This window comes from Pelobates fuscus, chromosome 2, assembly GCF_036172605.1.
Source record: "Pelobates fuscus isolate aPelFus1 chromosome 2, aPelFus1.pri, whole genome shotgun sequence".
Classification (NCBI taxonomy): domain Eukaryota; kingdom Metazoa; phylum Chordata; class Amphibia; order Anura; family Pelobatidae; genus Pelobates; species Pelobates fuscus.
Genome location: NC_086318.1, coordinates 183,816,649 through 183,836,031, shown reverse-complemented (window position 1 = coordinate 183,836,031; position 19,383 = coordinate 183,816,649). Strand labels below are relative to the sequence as shown.

At 37.1% G+C, this 19,383-nt stretch overlaps 1 protein-coding gene across 4 annotated transcripts in view; it reads left to right on the top strand.

Moving 5' to 3' along the window:
• COL12A1 (collagen type XII alpha 1 chain) overlaps positions 1 to 19,383 on the top strand; it is a 165,349-nt gene that overhangs the window by 44,203 nt on the left and 101,763 nt on the right. For 3 of the 4 annotated variants that reach the window (XM_063442995.1, XM_063442996.1, XM_063442997.1), the window contains 7 exons: positions 9,497 to 9,769; positions 12,610 to 12,876; positions 13,632 to 13,824; positions 14,127 to 14,248; positions 16,220 to 16,369; positions 16,915 to 17,034; positions 17,320 to 17,484. In XM_063442995.1, coding sequence (XP_063299065.1) covers positions 9,497 to 9,769; positions 12,610 to 12,876; positions 13,632 to 13,824; positions 14,127 to 14,248; positions 16,220 to 16,369; positions 16,915 to 17,034; positions 17,320 to 17,484 — 1,290 coding nt within the window. The remainder of the gene's footprint in view (positions 1 to 9,496; positions 9,770 to 12,609; positions 12,877 to 13,631; positions 13,825 to 14,126; positions 14,249 to 16,219; positions 16,370 to 16,914; positions 17,035 to 17,319; positions 17,485 to 19,383) is intronic. The other variant, XM_063442998.1, reaches the window with a different exon arrangement.

Sequence of the window (19,383 nt, the reverse complement as noted above, 5' to 3'; positions counted from 1 at the left end):
TGCAAAGAATGCCAAGCGTCAATATTTGTGGTAAGGGAACAGTATAATTTGTAGTTCAGATACAAGTTATTACAATGATTACATTTAACCATCTTAAGATGTTGATAAGACTTACAATGAGTAGATTTATGCTCATTACCAAAGCAGCAACGCTAGCATAACATTTTTGATTTATCGGGGGAACAGAAAGGCTTAGATTAAAAATAAAAATATAGCTTATCTAGATGTAATAAGCCAAACAGGTTTATTAGCTAAAATGGAAATTGTGGAGAATTGACAAGGGAATAACAAATTTTAGCCCAAAGTAGCCAATCTGAAGAAAATAGCAGATTTGCAATATGTTTTTAGTATGGATTTTTTGGCCAAAATTGTGCAATTCCCGTGACATTTCTCGACAATTCCTGGTTTTGTGAATAATTATGAAAATGAAAATGTTGCTGCCTTATTAAATATTCCTAGTCCATTTCAGTAAACTATCCAGTTTCCACTTCTAGTCTGAAAGCCTGCTGTCACATAGTTATTGAGACAAATGTTACAAGAGCATTATCGACCATTTGACCACTTGTAGCAAAGTTGTCTCAACAGTAAGCAAAGACTTTGATCCCGATGTTTAACTGCCCCAATATTTCCAAAGGCAGTAAATAGCAAAGCTGCAAGCCAGGTCAGAGATGAACAACTGTAAATCTTCGAGAATATAACCATTTGTTCCAAAAATCCAGAAAGTGAGTTCTATTTTTTAAAGCGTAAACAATAGTTACATTATAAAATCTGAATAACATAACTGAAGTGCAATAACCAAGCTGTGACATTAGCATAACATCACTCTCCAGATTTCATGGCATTGCAAGTACCTGTTTTTTCTACCATAAAACCTAATTGGATGGAGAAATCCGTATACAATGACATGCCTGCCACTTTACTAAATCCTAACTCACTTATAAAAGGCTATTTAATGTCAAAAAGTGTTTGCCCTCATAGTGACTAAAGATACCCTACATTTAAGGACAGAAACACTCATTAAGCACTTTAGGTATGTGAATCCATCTGCACTCAAGTGCTACATGCTAGCCAACGCTATCATAAATATTACAGTGCTGCAATGGATAGAAAGTGTAGCTTTAAGTTAAAGCACTAAACGGAAACACTTACACATACAGTAAATACATAAAACTCAAAATATTACAGTAACATGAGTCGATTCACAATGGAACCATTTGTGCAAAAACAAGTAGAATCCCCAAAACCAGAGAATGTTCATTGACTCACAACATTCTTGGATTCTAGACTTCCTTGGGAGTTGGGGATTCTTGACCTACTTGGGATATGAGGACTTGGGGCTAATGTTATCTAGAACAAGGGATCTTATTATAATCTGGTCATTTATTAAACAAAAAGGTGCAGAGTTTATATTAGAGCCAAGGAACCCCCCTGTTTCCATCTATTTTAGGAACAGAAGGCTGTGCATATCCATGCCCTGTATTTGGTTAAGTGTTTAGTGCGTCCCTAGTCCACCAGATAACTCTCCCAAAAGCCAAATGGTGGAGGAAAAAGTAGGGGCATTATTATTATTATTATAGCCCTCTACTAATACTGCTAATAGAAGAAGAAATTAGGTTTGCTGAGCCCCTATGGGAATTCTTTCTGTCCATTCAAATACATTCAAGTAAAGTTGAGCAAAGTGGCAATTGGTTGAGGTATTCTTATTACTTCTTATTATTTAGAAATGGTAAATTCTAGTATGATGCATCACATATTCTGAATTGTAGTCATAAGCCTGTATAACTAGCTAAAGAGATGTACATTAAACCCCCGTTCAAAAGCCCATATTTAATTTAAAGAAATGACTGTATATCGTCTAAAATATTTAATAGGCAGCATTTGGTCATAGACAGGAAGTAGTCAATTTTCTTAAAAGTATGTATTTTTTTTTCTGTTGCTTAGGATACACAAAATGTTTTTAGAAATCACTTCCCTCCTACAGGCTGAAATACATAGAGAATGACTTTTTCTGCATAATAAAGTCCTTGCATATAACAGGAAGCGCTTAGTAGAAATTGTGCTTTCCCTGAGAAGATAACAATGAGATGTTTCTTTGCATAAAGGGTAAAGATTTTATGCTGATTCATTCATTTCTTGAACTATGTAGTCAGCGTCTGGGTTCTTGACATTTTAAGCAAACCTCATGATTAACAAAAAAATATTCAAATAAAGATATTCGAAGTTGTCAGATTTATGAAAAACACATTTTGGAGTGAACTGCCATAAATATGAACAATGCACATAATTCAATATTTTTTTTAAATATATCAATTATGCCTTCAAGAAATGCAACAACATTATGGAATATGACAAAAAAAATCACAAAAATACAAATAAATGTTATAATTAACTGTTTTAGTATTCTTTAAAAATAAGGCAAATATTAATAATGTTGATCCTCATGTGGATCAAGAACTGTGTAATGATCTAAAAGTTGATGCTGTGAAGGTGATGTATAGTATATGTGTGAGTGTGACAGACAGAAAGACAGAATAGATAGATAGAGAGATAGATAGACATACAGATATATATATATATATATATATATATATAGATAGACAGATAGATAGATAGAGAGATAGATAGATTGCGAGATAGATAGATAGAAAGAAAGAGACTGTTTTGGACTGTTTTTGGTTGCATAAATACTCATTGAGAAGTATATTTTAGAATGTGATATATTGGTCATCTACGTTTTTTTTTATCAATCATGTAGGTTTTTAGGAAGTAACTCTTACTTGAAACTTTACAAGCCTCACAGCATGGTATTTTGCTATTATCTGAACGTTTTTGAATCTGCCCAAGCTAGTTCCCCACTGCTTTTAAATACCCCGCTGGTTCCTCATTTAATTGCCACTTCATTATAAATTTCAATAATGTGTTTGGTTCAGGAACATAAATCTGAATTTTTAATGGCAAAGGATTATTGTTAAACATTTTGTCAGTTTTATGATGTGTTACAGTGTTTCAAGAAAAAAAAAGCACTGCATCTGGATTCTACTCTGGTAAAACGATCCTGTGTAAGAAAAAGACACATATTACGTTTGACCGAAAAAAGACAATGGCTCCATTAACTATTTTCATTGGGCTTGTACAACATGCATTTTCAATTATGCTGACTCAGAGAAGGCAGTAAATACGCGTTCCATCTGAAACTAACACCACTGAATAAATATTTAGAACCATGATTAAATCCCATTTTCATTAGTTAGTTTTAACCAAGTTTTATTTCATGTCTGAAGGCAGAATGCTTTTTATGTTAGAGTCTGTTGAGATAGCAAGTGACAATTGCAAAGATTTGTTTAAAAGTGGACGACCTTATTCTTTGTGGTGAATTTCAAAATGTGGTTCAAAATAAGTAGAAATAATTCCTATTTTTTTCCACCCGATATCCTGATATTTGCACAATTATTTTTTTTGTTTTAATCATCCTCTCCAAATCTGCTATTTGATTGTTATTTTATAGCATGGTTTAGTAAGAAAATAATTTATATGCCATTAAACTCCAAAAGATTACTTGTGAGAGATTTCTCACATCTTACTTGTAGCTTATTATAGTCGGTATGATGCTAGAAAACAGTATGTCATTGTTTTTGTCAAACATTTTTAATCAGCTTGGCAAAAACCAGAGGAATCCCCTTTTCATGTCATAATGAAAAAATCTAATTCGCCCATTATCTGTCAATGTTTATATGTAGAAAGCCTTTGTCAATTTGGCATGCTTTGGCTAAATAGTTTTATGGCCCTTTGCTTTCAGATATGTGGTAATTTGGGGGATTGACTAAGTTGCGGGATTTTGTCAAAATAACGTAAAAGTAGAAAAAGAGTTGTATAATATTCCTAATTTATTTATATTGTACTTGTAATGGAGCTCCCTGTACCCCGGCTGGGTACCTCCACCAGGGACTGCTTCCTAGCTGGGGAACGGATACGGGGACTAGCTTTATGCACTCCCAGGGGCTGGACGACACAAAGCCCTGGGTGCTTCTTAGTCCTTACAAGGACTTTCCCACTGCATCCTCCATGAGCTGGAACAGTGATTAACCCTTTCCCCCCAGTAACAGGACGAGACACAGCACTGGAGGTAAAAACACTGACAATGCTTTATTGGTACAGCTTTCTTTTATGCACAGACCACACACAGGGGGTCTCCATTCAGTTCAACATACTCCCAGGCTGGAGAGGGATGGCATACAGATAACCATCTCCCTCCCTGGGAGATACCAACAGCACATGCAGTTACACACATTTAAACACATTACAAATATGGGGAACACTCAGGGGCTCTGCACCCTGGGAAGGGAAGGAGTTACACATATAAAACACACATCACTGAATAGCCCAGGGTCCCATCTAAGATCCCTGTTAATAGCGGGGCTATCGGATGTACAGAGCCTGAGACACCATCATGTAAAGTCTGGGCTCGAGGCTCTGTACATCCCTGAAATCAGTTCCAATGGGATTTCTTGGTTTAGACCGGTGAATTCAACTTTCGCGCCTAAACCAAGCAATAGCCAATCAGGTGAAAGACGCAAAACCAATTCGTGCCAATCAACGCTCAGGGAGGAGAGGGGTGTCGCTGCCCAATCAAGAGAGAGAGCGCAAAAGCCCTAGGCCTCAATTGGCACTCAGGGAGGAGAGGGGTGTCGCTGCCCAATCAAGAGAAAGGGCGCAAAAGCCCGGTGCCTCAATTGGCACTCAGGGAGGAGAGGGGTTTCGCTGCCCAATCAGGAGAAATGGGCGCTGTTTGAATGGGCCCTTCTTCTCCGATTGGTCGCCTGTGCCCCGCAGCGACCAATCAGCGCTCACTCGTGCCGACCTATCAGGAGAATGGCGCAAACCCAATTTAAATGGGCGCTCCTTCTCCCATTAGTTGTCATGGACTTCCAGGCGGCCAGTGGGACACCTGAGGCTGCAAAGCCGATTCACAGCTCTAGGAATTCAGCGTCTCTCTCTCTGGTGCATACTTCCACTTAGGTAGCACCGGGGAGAGAGCTCTTTGGGCAGATATGAGCCTGGCCTCGCAGTTCCCGGGTAGGGAGAGCAGTGATTATAGCTCTGTTAGGAGCAGGTAGTGCGACCCAAACCGCTAGTACCCCAACAGTGTCCCCACCAACCCAAGGGACCCGTTTGTGGAGTCCTGATGCGAAGATCCTGCAAGAGAAGCCTCTCCTTTTGATATACGAATGCTCCCCACTGGGTGGCATTTGCCTATACGAATGGTGGCCACCCAGGGGAGCACTCATTAGTTACTTCCCTTGTGATTTCACACTTATGATGCAGGTGCGAATGTTCTGGTTGATTGTTGTGAACATTCTAATGGGGTACCGGGGTTGTCCGTGTTCAGGAGACGAACGGGTTTCGTTCGCGTGAGCGCTCCCGAACGGTCAACAGGGTATATAACACGAAATACATAGAAATACCGGGGGAACTGTACATTACACAGGGGAAAACACACGAATAAGCAGTGGGCATGGTACTCAGTGACAGTGTTCTGTCACAGTACTAAAATATGTAATGCCTTTGTGATTTCATGATAATTTCCAAATTGGTGGAAATCCAGCCTGTTTCAGAATCCAGCCTGTTTTTTTTCTCGTTTTTATTTTTTCATAAAAATAAATGAAATACATACTATTCTTTCCTAAACAAGGAAGTAAAATCTATAAACTATGTCTAAAAAAATATGTTGATGTTATTGATTACAAGCATAGTGATAGATTGCTAAACTGGTACAATTTAAATTATAGCAGCACAATGAGGAGAGTAAATTCCTTTGCCATGTAGTAATCTTTTAGTTTCTTTTTCTTTGTAGTTCATGGAACAAAAATATATTTCATACAGCAAAAAAAAGAAAATCAGTAAATATATTTTCCTGGAAGCATTCCATCATTGCTAAATACTTTGTGACTTAAAATAATGTTATATTTGCTCTGTACATTAAATAATTAAGCAATCTTTATTGTTTATGCTTTGCTGAAATGTATGGTTAAATTTTACATCAGAAGGAAAGTTGGTTAAAAAAGTTATTTTAAGATTATTTAAGCTAGTTGCTGACTCTGACATATAGCAGTGCTATGCACTAACTGTTGAGTATGAAAAAGAAGCCATCCTGAACTAAATGTAAGGCCTTCTTGTGGCCTATGAGCTATCAGCAAGTAGCAACAGTGACAATCAAGTTTCAAGTGTGTTAAGAAAAAAAGTACTGTCTACGTGAGAAATTAAAGCAGCAATTTGATTAGCTAAACAGCCCAGCCAACTACTCTGCTCTTCCACAGTAAAATCTATTTTAGGAGCAGACATTTTTATATTATTTTGCAAGTTAGACCAGAAATTATAATGTTTTATAATTGCAATTGTTCTATATAAAGAAGATAAGAATACGTGGATATCAGTTGGTTATGCTGGGAATCATAAAAAGGGGCACAGGGAAGTCCCTTTACTTTCACACATGTCCCATATTCTTTTCCTTCTTTCTATAAAAACTATGTCACATTAAGAGATTTTGTGATTCAAGGCTTTATTATGGCAGGAATATATAATCACAATAGTATAACGGTGCTATAGTAGCGAATGTGAGACTTGCAGGTCCCATAACTGGGTATTAACATTTCAATGGAGCATAGAGATGCAGTAATCAATAAGTCATAGGACATATGAGGTGCTATAGCGTATCAACTTGTAGGTTTTGAGGCCTAGCTTGGTTATTGGTATTCAACATGCATAGTGCGTACACCCCATTAGGGACTAATTTAGTGTGGTACCTAAAGCCATCAGCATTCCTCGGTAGGTGGGTGGGTCCCTTCCGGTGGGGAGGTTAGCCAGGCTCTTCACTGTTTCCTAGCATTATTAAAGCTTGAACAATAAGGGGCAGTATATTAACATTCCAGTTACTGCTAGTGTGTGACTCGCAGGTCTCCTAACTGTGTGGTAGTGGTGTAATGAGACATAAAGAGTGCTTTAACCCCTTAAGGACACATGACATGTGTGACATGTCATGATTCCATTGTATTCCAGAAGTTTGGTCCTTAAGGGGTTAAAGGACCACTATAGTGCCAGGAAAACATACTAGTTTTCCTGGCACTATAGTGCCCTGAGGGTGCCCCTAACCTCAGGGTCTCACTCCCGTGGCGCTGAGGGGGGAGGAAGGGGTTAATCCCTTACCTTTTTTCCAGCGCCGGGACTTTCCTCCCTCTTCTTCCGTCACCGGCTAAATGCGCATGATCGGCAAGAGCCGCGCGCGCATTCAGCCAGTCTCATAGGAAAGCATTAACAATGCCTTCTTATGGACGCTGGCGTCTTCTCACTGTGAAAATCACAGTGAGAAGCGTGGAAGCGCCTCTACCAGCTGTCAATGAGACAGCCACTAGAGGCTGGATTAGCCCCGAGATAAACATAGCAGTTTCTCTGAAACTGCTATGTTTACTGCAAAAAGGGTTAAACCTAGCTGGACCTGGCACCCAGACCACTTCATTAAGCTGAAGTGGTCTGGGTGCCTATAGTGGTCCTTTAAGTAAGAATTCTGACGTGACAGATATTGCTATTGCAAAGTTGCCGATAGGATTTAAGTGTTCGTCGTTGTATCAGGTCAGCAGTGTGTCTAATTACATGAGTGTGTCATTGGTAATCATGTGTGCTGTGTTTTCGAATGGATATGGAAGGTTCTCTATGTGTGGTTCGTATTACAGCTGGTAGGTAGTGGTTATTTATGTGTGCGTCAAAGCTAGTACCTTTTTCACCTATGTTGGTTTAGGCTGAGCTTCCTAGGTTTGGCTTGGTATGTCCCCATCATCTTTAATGGTGATTATTTTAACCTGGTGTCCCCAAATTCCCGTCGGGGCCACTTCGGTTTGTGTTTGGGTGTCATAAAACTAATGTCGTGAGGTCCTCAGTAAGTTGTGCAGTGAAGAGATTAGAAGGGTGAATTTATAGAGACGGAGAGATACGGGATTCACATAGTCAAGTATTCATGTATGGTCTCGTGGGTCGGCCCCAGCACACCCTACGCTTGCAGCACCCGCACCCGTCACATACACGAACCATGGTTGCCAGCGCTCTGTGTGTTTCGTATCAGTGTCAGGGATGCTTGCATTGCTTTTGTCGATTGGATTTCCATAACTCTATTTAACCACTGTTCCACTGTCCGGGTTTTGTCCTGTTTCCAGAGGGCAGGTATCACTGATTTGGCTGTGTTTAGGCGGTGACGGTAGATTGATTTTTTTAAAAGCAGCTAGAGGGGACGGGTGGCGTGGATCAGTGCGTGTTCTATCTCGAGGGGTAAGGTTTCTCCCAATATGTCTGCAATTGTGGTGCCCACCGACTCCTAGCACGGCTTTACTCGGGGGAAGTCCCACCATATGTGTCTGATTGTTCCCACCGCCCCTTCGCATCTCCAGCAGTTGATGAGTACAGTGGGGAACACCCTGTGGAGATATTTCGGTGTGCGGTACCAGGAGGAGAGGAGTTTGTAGTTGGTTTCCTGGTACCTGGTACCTGGTGCTCACCGAGCTTTGTGTGCTAGTATCAGGATTTTCTCCCATAAGGAGTCTGATATAGTCTTCTCTAGAATGGTCTCCCAGGATCTTTTGAAAGTGTGATTGTTCTCTACGTGTTCGTATAGCAAAGATATTGCTTTCTCTATGGTGGTCTTATCATTATATAAGCTTTCAAACCATGTAAGTTCTCTATGAATGGCGGCTTTGTTTTGGATCGAATGGTAGAAGTGTCTGAGTTTTGAGTACCTGAAGTTTTGCAGAGGTGTCTGTGCCTTGCCATCTAGTAGTTCAGCATGTTTGAGTAGACCTATCCAGATGTACTTTTTTGGTATTCCATATGGTGGCTTTAAGGGAGTGTCCTATTATGTTTTCATCCAATGTTATCCAAAGTAACAAGTACTCTTTTTCTGCATATCATTGTACAACTGGAGTGTTAAATCAAACTGTTCGAGAATTGACATATTTATCCATTCTGCGGAGCCAAAGATTTTTCATCTTACTGATTTTCATGGGACACACTGCCTACCATTCAAAGTGTGAAATGCTTACAACCCAGTAATAACTTTGCAGCAACCACATTGTTTTCTCTTCAAATATTTTGTTGCAACTGGAAAGTAAAATACTTTGTCAGCATCTCGGCCCATTTAGTTTCCAGTCAAGCGTCTCCATTAAGAAGTTGTGGTTTATTTAAATGTTTTTTTTTTAAAACAACTAGAAGTTGTAGTGACTTAATTCCATTTATTGAATTTTCCATTGCCTTTTCCTTACCTTTACACAGTTGTACATTGTAATTGTGTGCTTCTATGATAATATATATTATCTATTTTTGTCTGTATATTTATATACATACGTTATATACACATTGATATTCATAAACAATTCATAAGCATTATCATAGTATCATAAGGAAAATTTTGGAAAGCTCTTCAATACAGTAACTGTAACTGACATTTATTTCAATCTAGAACGTGGCTCACCAAGAAACTTGATAACCAAAGACATAACAGATACAACAATTGGCACATATTGGACAGCGGCACCTGGAATGGTTCGTGGTTATAGAATTGCATGGAAATCTCTATTTGATGATGATGAGTCGGGGGAAAAGATTGTTCCTGGTGATGTAACAAACACGGTCCTGAATAACCTTACCCCTGAAACAAAGTATACAATTTCAGTATTTGCCAACTACAAAAGTGGAGAAGGAAGTCCTCTTGAAGGAGAAGCTACTACTGAAGGTATGCAAACAACCACACACACACACACTCACACACACACACACACACACTCACACTCTGAAACACACGCTTAAAGGAGTGAACCTGTTTAAATAAGGTGAATAGTGTTGCTTTACTGTATTACTGACATTTTATCCAGACCTTAAGCTTCTGTATGTGGACAAGCTTAAGCTTCTGTATATAAAATGTATGTGGACAAGCTGAGAACTTTCAAGGTTTTTACCTGGAGTTTTTGGTCCTGATAGCTCGATGATTGGGCTACTTTGCAAACATGTTAGAATCACACTGATATGGAATATCTAGAAAATGTATACATTATATATTTCATGCTTTGTGTTGGTTTCTCATCTTGTCGTACATGGGTTTCTGTGCACATATTCATATTAAGAGGCCATACCTTGTGAGAACACAATGCATTATGGCCAAGGGCATGCATTTTTTCACTTAAAATTACGTGTGCCTATAGTAAAGGTGTACTCCCAGCTAAACAAACAAAAATAAAAAGAAATGCTCCATATGTCTGGTATCCAATTAGCTGACAAAAATATATCGCTGAAGAATTATCTGAATGGTAGAACTCCTTTGAAGCTCGTGTTTGAGAATATATTTACAGTTAAAATTCCATATATATGATATAAAGACTTTATAGTAATTAACTTTTTTGACTTGGTATATTTATACAACATCCTGCAAAGAAAGTATTTTTAATACTCATTTTACATTTCAATCAACAAGACACAATGTTCACACAATAATTAACACAGTTAAAGTCATTTTGGTTTATATGACATTCATATTTTTCACTTTTCACTCCATTAACATTTTTGGATATCAGTATCTGAAAACTCTCATAAACAACCACATAAACTGGTCTCAACCCTGCTTGCAAAAGTAATTTTAAGTATGCCAGCTTATTACTAAGTTGATTGTATAGTTTGAACTTAGTCGTGGATTCAGTGCAGCTGTTGCAATTGCATTATCTTGCAGTATTTGGGCATGCTGTAGCATTGCAGCCTTTAGAGAGAAATAATTTTTTGTCAAAAATTTATATCTAAAGAATTTCAGGAAATTCTCTTGAAGACATCTGGTGGGAAATTTCCCAAGCATTTTTTTTATTTTCCAAAGCATGTGTGAAACATGTGGACAAAGTCTTGAATTTCCATCATTCTATAGAGAAATTACATTGAAGAAGTCTTTGTATACCCTTGAATGTAATGTGTTTTACACAAAGAGGCACATTTATCTGGGCAAGACCTGAGTAATTATAAGTCAAAGGCCTGATTTACTAAATTAATATTATAATATTATGAGACATATGGAGTACACATATCCACATATAGTATATATGTTAAGCATGCCCAATAAATTTACCACTGATGCCTTCATAAAGCAGTAGATCCATTAATTTAGTAGTTAGTAGACTCATGTGCACTCAAAAAAGATGAGTGATTGGAAAAACAATGACTGATCATTAGGGGGCAGCCACTAAATGTTAATTTTATTCACAGATTAAGTGAGCAGTGACCAATAAAAGGGTAAAAAGGGGCAGCACTAAAAATGAAATGAAAATGGAATTTATATATGTATATATATATATATATATATATATATTTTTTTTTTTTTAATAACAATATAATAAATATATATATATATATATATATACACACACATTTTTTTGTTACTGCTCCCTCTTTTTCCATCTTCTATTTCTCCTCTTACTTCTTCTCACTTGGTTTGTGACCCAAATTACATGAACATGCACCATTGAGTGTACTGCAAAACATGCACATACATTTTTTTTCTTGCAGTACACTGTCCAATTTTGACCATTGTGGTTCATCTCAATCATTCTTCCTGAAAACTATTGCATGGACCAAATTCGACTGAGCCAAAACCCCACATTGATTTTTTTACAGACGGATAGATTCAGATGAACAAGTTTAGTACTTACCGTATTTATCGGCGTATAACACGCACCGGCGTATAACACGCACCTCATTTTCAGAAGGAAATTCCAGGAAATTTCCCCCCCTCCCATAGTATTCCCCCTCCTCATCACTATGGTGTTCCCCCCCTTTCCATAGTATTCTCCGCCCCCTCCCATAGTATTCTCCCCCCCCTCCCATAGTATTCTCCCCCCTCCCATAGTGTTCCCCCTCTCATCCCATAGTGTTTCCCCCCCTTTCCATAGTATTCTTCCCCCCTCCCATAGTGTTCCCCCCTCATCCCATAGTGTTCCCCCCCTTTCCATAGTATTTCCCCCCCTCCCATAGTGTTCCCCCCTTTCCATAGTATTCTTCCCCCCCCATAGTATTCTCCATCCCCTCCCATAGTGTTCCCCCCCTCATCCCATAGTGTTCCCCCCTTTCCATAGTGTCCCCCCCCCATAGTATTCTTCACCCCCCCCCCCCATAGTATTCTTCCCCCCCTCCCATAGTGTCCCCTAGTGCACTTTCCCTCTTGTCCCATAATTACTTACCTGTCTTGAAGCGTGGGCCGGCTTCACAGCGCGCACCACGGTACTGGAACTATAATTTCAGGTTCCGTTTTTCCGGCGGGACTGAAAGGAAGTGTGCACACAATAACCGGAACCTGAAATTGAAGTTCCAGTACCGCGGTGCGCGCTGAACGCTTCAAAACAGGTAAGTAAATATGGGATATCGGCGTATAACACGCACCCATGATTTTCCCCCTATTTTCAGGGAGAAAAAGTGCGTGTTATACGCCGATAAATACGGTAGTTAATGAAGAAATTTTTTTTTTGTTAGCTTAATTTTAAGTGGGCTATATTCATTAAAGTTGTATTTTATTTTATAATATTTAATTTTCATGTCAATTAGTATCTCCAGAGGGTAAGACCTTGAAAGTCAACGATGAAACAGAAAATACAATGAAAGTAATCTGGCAACCAGCTCCAGGGGATGTTGTAAATTATCGTGTTATTTATCGTCCACGAACTGGAGGAAGGCAACTAGTTGCTAAAATGCCACCATCAGCCACCTCTACGGTGTTAAAAAGACTTCAGCCTCTAACGACCTATGATATCACAGTTATCCCAGTGTATAGGACAGGGGAAGGAAAAGCTAGAAAAGGAGACGGGACAACAGGTATGGTTGTTATGAACAAATTTTGTATACTGAAATATATAATCATAAATAATATATATATTTATAGATGTAAAAAACAGATAAAATTTGTATCTTGTTATATATATAAAAAACATAATTTGTTGATACTTGTAGAAAAGTTACAGTTAGATAAAGTTGAAGCGGTGCATGTGATTAGTTGTGTTACTGGTCCACAATTCAATCATTTAAACAAATAATTCAGTAAGCATTTCCTATATAAATATGAATTCAATATTTATGTATCCATAGTAGGTGGGGATTCATTTCCTATGGGACTATACTGGAGCACTCCCAAGATTAAGCATTTCTATAGCAGATACAGAGTTAAAAAATCCTGTATTTTTGTTTCAATGATTTAGGCTGATAAAACCATTTGGTATTGTGTTAACAGTGAATCATTCGTGCGGTCTGAGATAAATGGTTATGTTCAGTTTTTTTCTGAGTACATTTAACATAATATTTAACTCAGAATTATATACTGTGTATATAGTTATGGGGAATATTATCTGCAAATGTGTGCCGAATAACATTTGATAATATCTTTATGCAATAGAACATTTGATTACCTTATTAAAAAATGTGAAATAATTTTATGTACTTTTAAAAAAATGTATTAGGTTTAAGAAACTGTTATTTTGCTTGTGATATAAACTGTAAATGATACAAATTATAAAATAAAGAAATATTTAGCTTTATTTTTCTACAATATATATTTTTGCTATAATTTTTCCTAGCTTCTCCTTTCAAGCCACCAAGAAATCTGAAAACATCTGATCCAACTACATCAACTTTCAGAGTTACCTGGGAGCCTGCTCCTGGTGAAGTTAAAGGATATAAAATCACATTCCATCCATCTGGAGATGATAGACAACTTGGAGAACTTGTAGTTGGACCGTATGATAATACTGTTGTGTTAGAAGAGCTCAGGTAGAACATCTTCTTTTCAACTTATTGATATTAAACATAACAATGTGGGAAAGTAGCAGGACTGGAAGTGAGAGTAAAGTGTGTCCCTTTAGGAGAGAGCAAGCAACATGTTTGTGAGGTAGAAGTTACTTTGGGAGGCCATTCATTTTTCTGAAGAGATGGGGTTTGATGGACTTCTTAAATGATTGAAGACTAGGGAATAGTCTATCTATCTATCTATCTATCTATCTATCTATCTATCTATCTATCGATTTTATCTGCCTTTCTGTCTATATTTCTAAAATAGTTTTTTACTTTTGCAGGGCTGGAACATCTTACAAAGTACTTGTTAAAGGAATGTTTGATCAAGGAGAAAGTTTTCCTTTGGTTGGACAGGAAATGACTACAATGTCCGATGCTCCTGATGTTGTTTTTGGTCCTACAGGTAACATGACAATCAAATTCCCTAATAGAACATAGCAAACTGGACAGTCAATCATAATACTTTCTCAGGCTTTAAGTTTAAAAACACATTCCACATTCTGTGGAAGTGAAGTAAAGGGTTCAAGGCACTGTCAAGATTTGGGACACATTGCTTGGACACAGTGGCATGCATGCGGTAAAATAAAAATTTCTCTCCACTGGAATCAAAATCAGAATTTGTCCCCCAACCAAGCATTTCTCATAGCACCATGCAGTCAGACTAGTAATGCTTTCTTGGAATCAGCCAGACCCATCAGATTGCTAACTGATGATGCACTGTTTGTTAGTCCTTATATGGCATTTCCAGGGTTCAGAGTCCAATAATGGCAAGCTTAAAACCACTACAGCCTAAGCTTGACATTTTGCATATTAGGCTTCAGTGCTGCTACTTGGCTATAGAAAACCATTGTGTGAAGTTCATAACAGACTGTAATTGTTCTGATGATGCTTCTAGATATATTTTAGTAGTACAACCATGGACAGAGGATTTTTGTTATATTTTAACCACTACCACTGTCCTGTTATATGTCCTCCCAATTTGCATCTGAGCTGTTGTTGACCCTGGATATTTTCACCTCACAATATCAACACTTTTGTCCTGTTGACCAGAGCAGCTCTAGCAGGTAGAAATGGGATGAACTCATCTGGTGGAAAGGTGATACTGAGCGTCCTTGACTGCTGTAGGAGAGGCCATTCTGCTGTCAGTACTTTTCTATGTAAATTGAATTTGCTGTGTGTTTAGTTTTATACAATTCCCACAATAACTGATGTTGAAATAGTCAAATTGGCTAATTGATTTTGGCCTTGTAATTTATGTACATAGCTGCTATTATCTGAACCCGTTTTCTTAAAAGCCAGCAGAAAATCAATTTTTGTTTTATTATAATAAACAAAATAATAGTATCTGAGTTGTCTTTATTAACAATCATCTCTTTAACAAACAAATACTGCAAATTGACTATAAGTTTTATCACAATGAGAGATTTACCAAGTGCCAATATTCTATAGATACACATTTTAAAGAAATAAGAGAAAACTGCTTCAATATCCACTGAATTTTGTAATTTCCCCAGATTTGCAGATGAGATATAACATGGGCTCAAAATACTTGTAATAATAATTTGTCATTTATTTAATATGTTTGTAGTGACACATTATGCTGTCTGTGTTTTGTTTCATAAATGTAACTTGTTTCTGTTCTTTGATAAAGTCTAGGTATTTTATTTTTCACACAGAAGAAAAAAATCTGTAGTATCATTAAATACTAAGAATATATTCACACTTTCAACAATATTGGATCAATGTTATGAAGCATTCCTGAAAAAAGTATCTCACGTCACGAGTAATGAATGTGGCAGGAGCTCTCTAAATGAAATGGTCACTTAACCATCACAGGACACAACGGAAAATAAAAAATATCAATGATAGAAGAACAATATAATTTTTATTTTTTTTTATAATGTATTATATGTTGCTATGTTATGGTTTTTGTTACATGTTTAAATTTACTTTTTCCTCCACAGAGAGTTTAAATTGATGATTTATTTTTGTAAATGTCACCTTGGTCCTCTAATAACTCTTTCAAAATGTGTTCCTTTCATTCGTTCATCTTTTTTGTCTTTATATGTGATGTGTATGTGCTTTTATATGTTCTTTATTCCTCAGCTATGTGTATTCTTTTTTACCTAATGACTTAATATATGTGAACATGTTGACTGTTATACTTATATCTAGAAAAGCTACTACAACTATTATATTTTGAACACATTTAATACATTTATATACAGATTATTGGAGAGCAACGGGGGTGCATTATAGTTTACATGGGGAGCTGTTTTACAGATGATAATCAGAAATGTTTTTTTTAAACATTTTTACAAAGCACCAGTGTCTTGATCTCACTTTTAAATTCTATTATTTTGTAATGTGGCAGGCTTGGAATGCAAAACTAAAGCTGCTGCAGACATAGTATTGCTGGTAGATGGCTCTTGGAGTATTGGACGACCAAATTTCAGAACTGTCAGGAGCTTTATCTCACGACTGGTTGAAGTTTTTGACATTGGTACAGACAGAGTACAGATTGGTAAGTTTATTTATACCTGTAAATAAAAGTGCTCTATTGTTAAGGGTGCCTGCAGAAAAACAGGGTCTGAAAAGTCTGAAACGTGATGCCCATCTGTGCTCTTTTGCATATCCAGCAGAGCATTTTGGGAGAATTGTTGTAACATATTCCTCAGTACTGCTGTGCCCAAGACATATATATTTTTATAAGATATATATTTTTGTAGGTGATGCATAACAATAAATTCTGAATCTGCATCAATCTATTGAGAGTTTTATCATGTTTTGCTCTCACCACAATATTATGTGTATAAGTGAGAATACATCTTTGTATGGTTCTAACATGAACCATTGGTAGTGAAGATTATGTTTGAAATTCTGAAAATACTTTCCTGTGAATTGCACATATTTATTGATTGCTTTTGGCCGAGTCGTTTCCTGTACGGTTTTCTTCATCTAGTGCAGTTAGAGCCTGAACTGCCAAATATTTTGATGTTCTTGAGATCTGAAGCCAAAAATAAAACCTTTGAAAACTAACTCTGATTTCTGTGTATATTTTCATTTCAGCTCTTGCCCAATACAGTGGAGACCCTAGAACTGAATGGCAACTAAATGCTCATAGCACAAGGCAGTCTTTGTTGGATGCTGTGACAAATTTGCCCTATAAAGGAGGCAACACTCTTACAGGTAAATGTTCACTATTGAATACATTCTTCTAATTTGTAAGATTAAGTTGGCTATATTTATTGGTATTTTGTATTTTATCATCAAGTTATTGTTCCGTAACAAGAACATATTAAGTGTGTGCAAAACATTAAAAACAAGCAGCTCAAATAAACACACTCGTGAAAGGTACTTTACTTTCCTTCACCAAAATAATCCTAAATAACAATATATATTACACGTGCAAGATGTGTATTATAAATGACATGTTCTAATTATATGTTATAACATGCACTGATGTTTCAATAGGTTTAGCTTTAAATTTCATCCTGAACAATAACTTCAAGGCAGAGGCTGGCATGAGGACTAAGTCACGGAAAATTGGTGTACTCATAACTGATGGAAAATCACAAGATGATATTGTTGCACCATCGAAAAGACTGCGGGATCAAGGAATAGAGCTATATGCTGTTGGTAAGAAGAGATATTGTTTAGGGAAATGTCCTGTGATTCTCATCCCAAATTAAATTAATTTATTTTTAAAGGAACAAATACACAAACATGTCTATAGCTCTAACTATTGATTTGCCCATTTTCCTACTTTATTAACCGATTAGGAACCTAAGGATTTATATGGCTTATAGTATCACATTGGCATATCATTGGTCTGCTTGGTAAAAGGTTAAAAGCAGGAAGCAATTGTCTACCTAGTCCTCACAATAACTATTATTAAAGATAGCTCCTACTAGTGCAGGCTGGTCCATATGTGCATGTGGATCAGTGCTCCCCCAGTTTTTGTTGCAATAAAAAAAAATCTGTTGTGTTAAGGAACAGTGATCAGTGTGTGTTATTGTTCTGCAGTTTTGTCCCCGTACCCTTTATTGATGGCTGGAGATAGTACTGACATGCTAAGTAACTATAAGTAATACGATTGTCCTGCTCACACCTTTAAGTCCTCACATCCTTTATGAAGGTGTCAATGAAAAAAGCTGACATTTTGGCCATGCACAAAATGCCTTTCTCATAACCTTTTTTTTCTAAGACACCTTATTTAAGGATCTGTGGACTTTAAGGTTTGTGCTGGACATTCTTATTTGTTTATGCTATTGTTGGGTGTAGGTGGAACCAGTGTCTGTGCACCCTTAAGTGATTAGAGTTTTCATTGCTTATTTAGCAGACTAAGCAACTAATAATTTCAAGAAGTTGGGATATTTTTCCAAGTATAGACCTCTCAAACATGTTAAGCTTGTTTTAACAGAATTTCTGACTTCACCCATTCGTTTTGCATTGGGCTGTCAGATCACGAACTCCCTAAAACACAAGCAGGCATATTGTTGTACTGTCTTCTAGGACTGCCATTGGTTAATAACTTTGAGGAGTGGAGTCTGGCCTCTTCAAAGTGGTTGTTGCTTTTCATATACGTATATTATAGGTTTATAGTTTTGAACAGGGTGTGAAATCTAATTGGATAAGTATATGGGATGATATTAGCAGAATCCAACAAGTCCAGGAGCAGAGTGAAATTCGGGTAGAGTCTAGCACCCCACTATCTTTAAATTTCACCAGTTGACACTGGCTACTAACCTTCACAAAATGTACACACATAACTTTAAGCTGTTGACTATACTATACTACCCTATACAAGCCACAAAGCAGGTAGAAGTAAGTTGCCGCATTGTTTCTGTTAATTAAAAAACAAACAAAAACAACAAACACAAAACAAAAATAAATAGAATTCATTACCATTGCTTTAACCCCTTAAGGACCAAACTTCTGGAATAAAAGGGAATCATGACGTGTCACACACGTCATGTGTCCTTAAGGGGTTAACTATGCTCAAATCCAATCACAATTACAATTTATAACTTTGAAACAGCTTCTGTGTAGCCAGCCAATGTTTAGCAGACATAGAATTACAAATACTATATGAATGAAACAGAGTATTTTCTTTTCTTATGCTTTATTTATTTCTGTTTTTTTTTTCACTTTCAAAGTTGTATAGCTGGCAAAGCATGAGTGCAGCAGTAACATACTTTAATGAAAAAAAAAGTTAAAAAAGCCAACTTCCCTCCAGGCTCAAATTATTTGCTGTGAGGCTGGCTGAATGCCCAAGATATGAGCAACATCTGCCAACCTCCTGCCCAACAGAGGATAATGAATTGCACACATTACACAAAAAATCAAGAAACCAATAAGCCTATGATTTTTTACTAATACTGTTAGGGTCATCTAATGTGTTATGGAAAAGAGGTTTGAATACATTTTGCAGATAGTTCAAAGTGTTACTGAGTATCACTGTGACTGATCACTGCTCTCTTTCAAATAAATCCTGTTGTGCCTCATAAGAATTAGATTAGAATCTTTTAAGGAGTA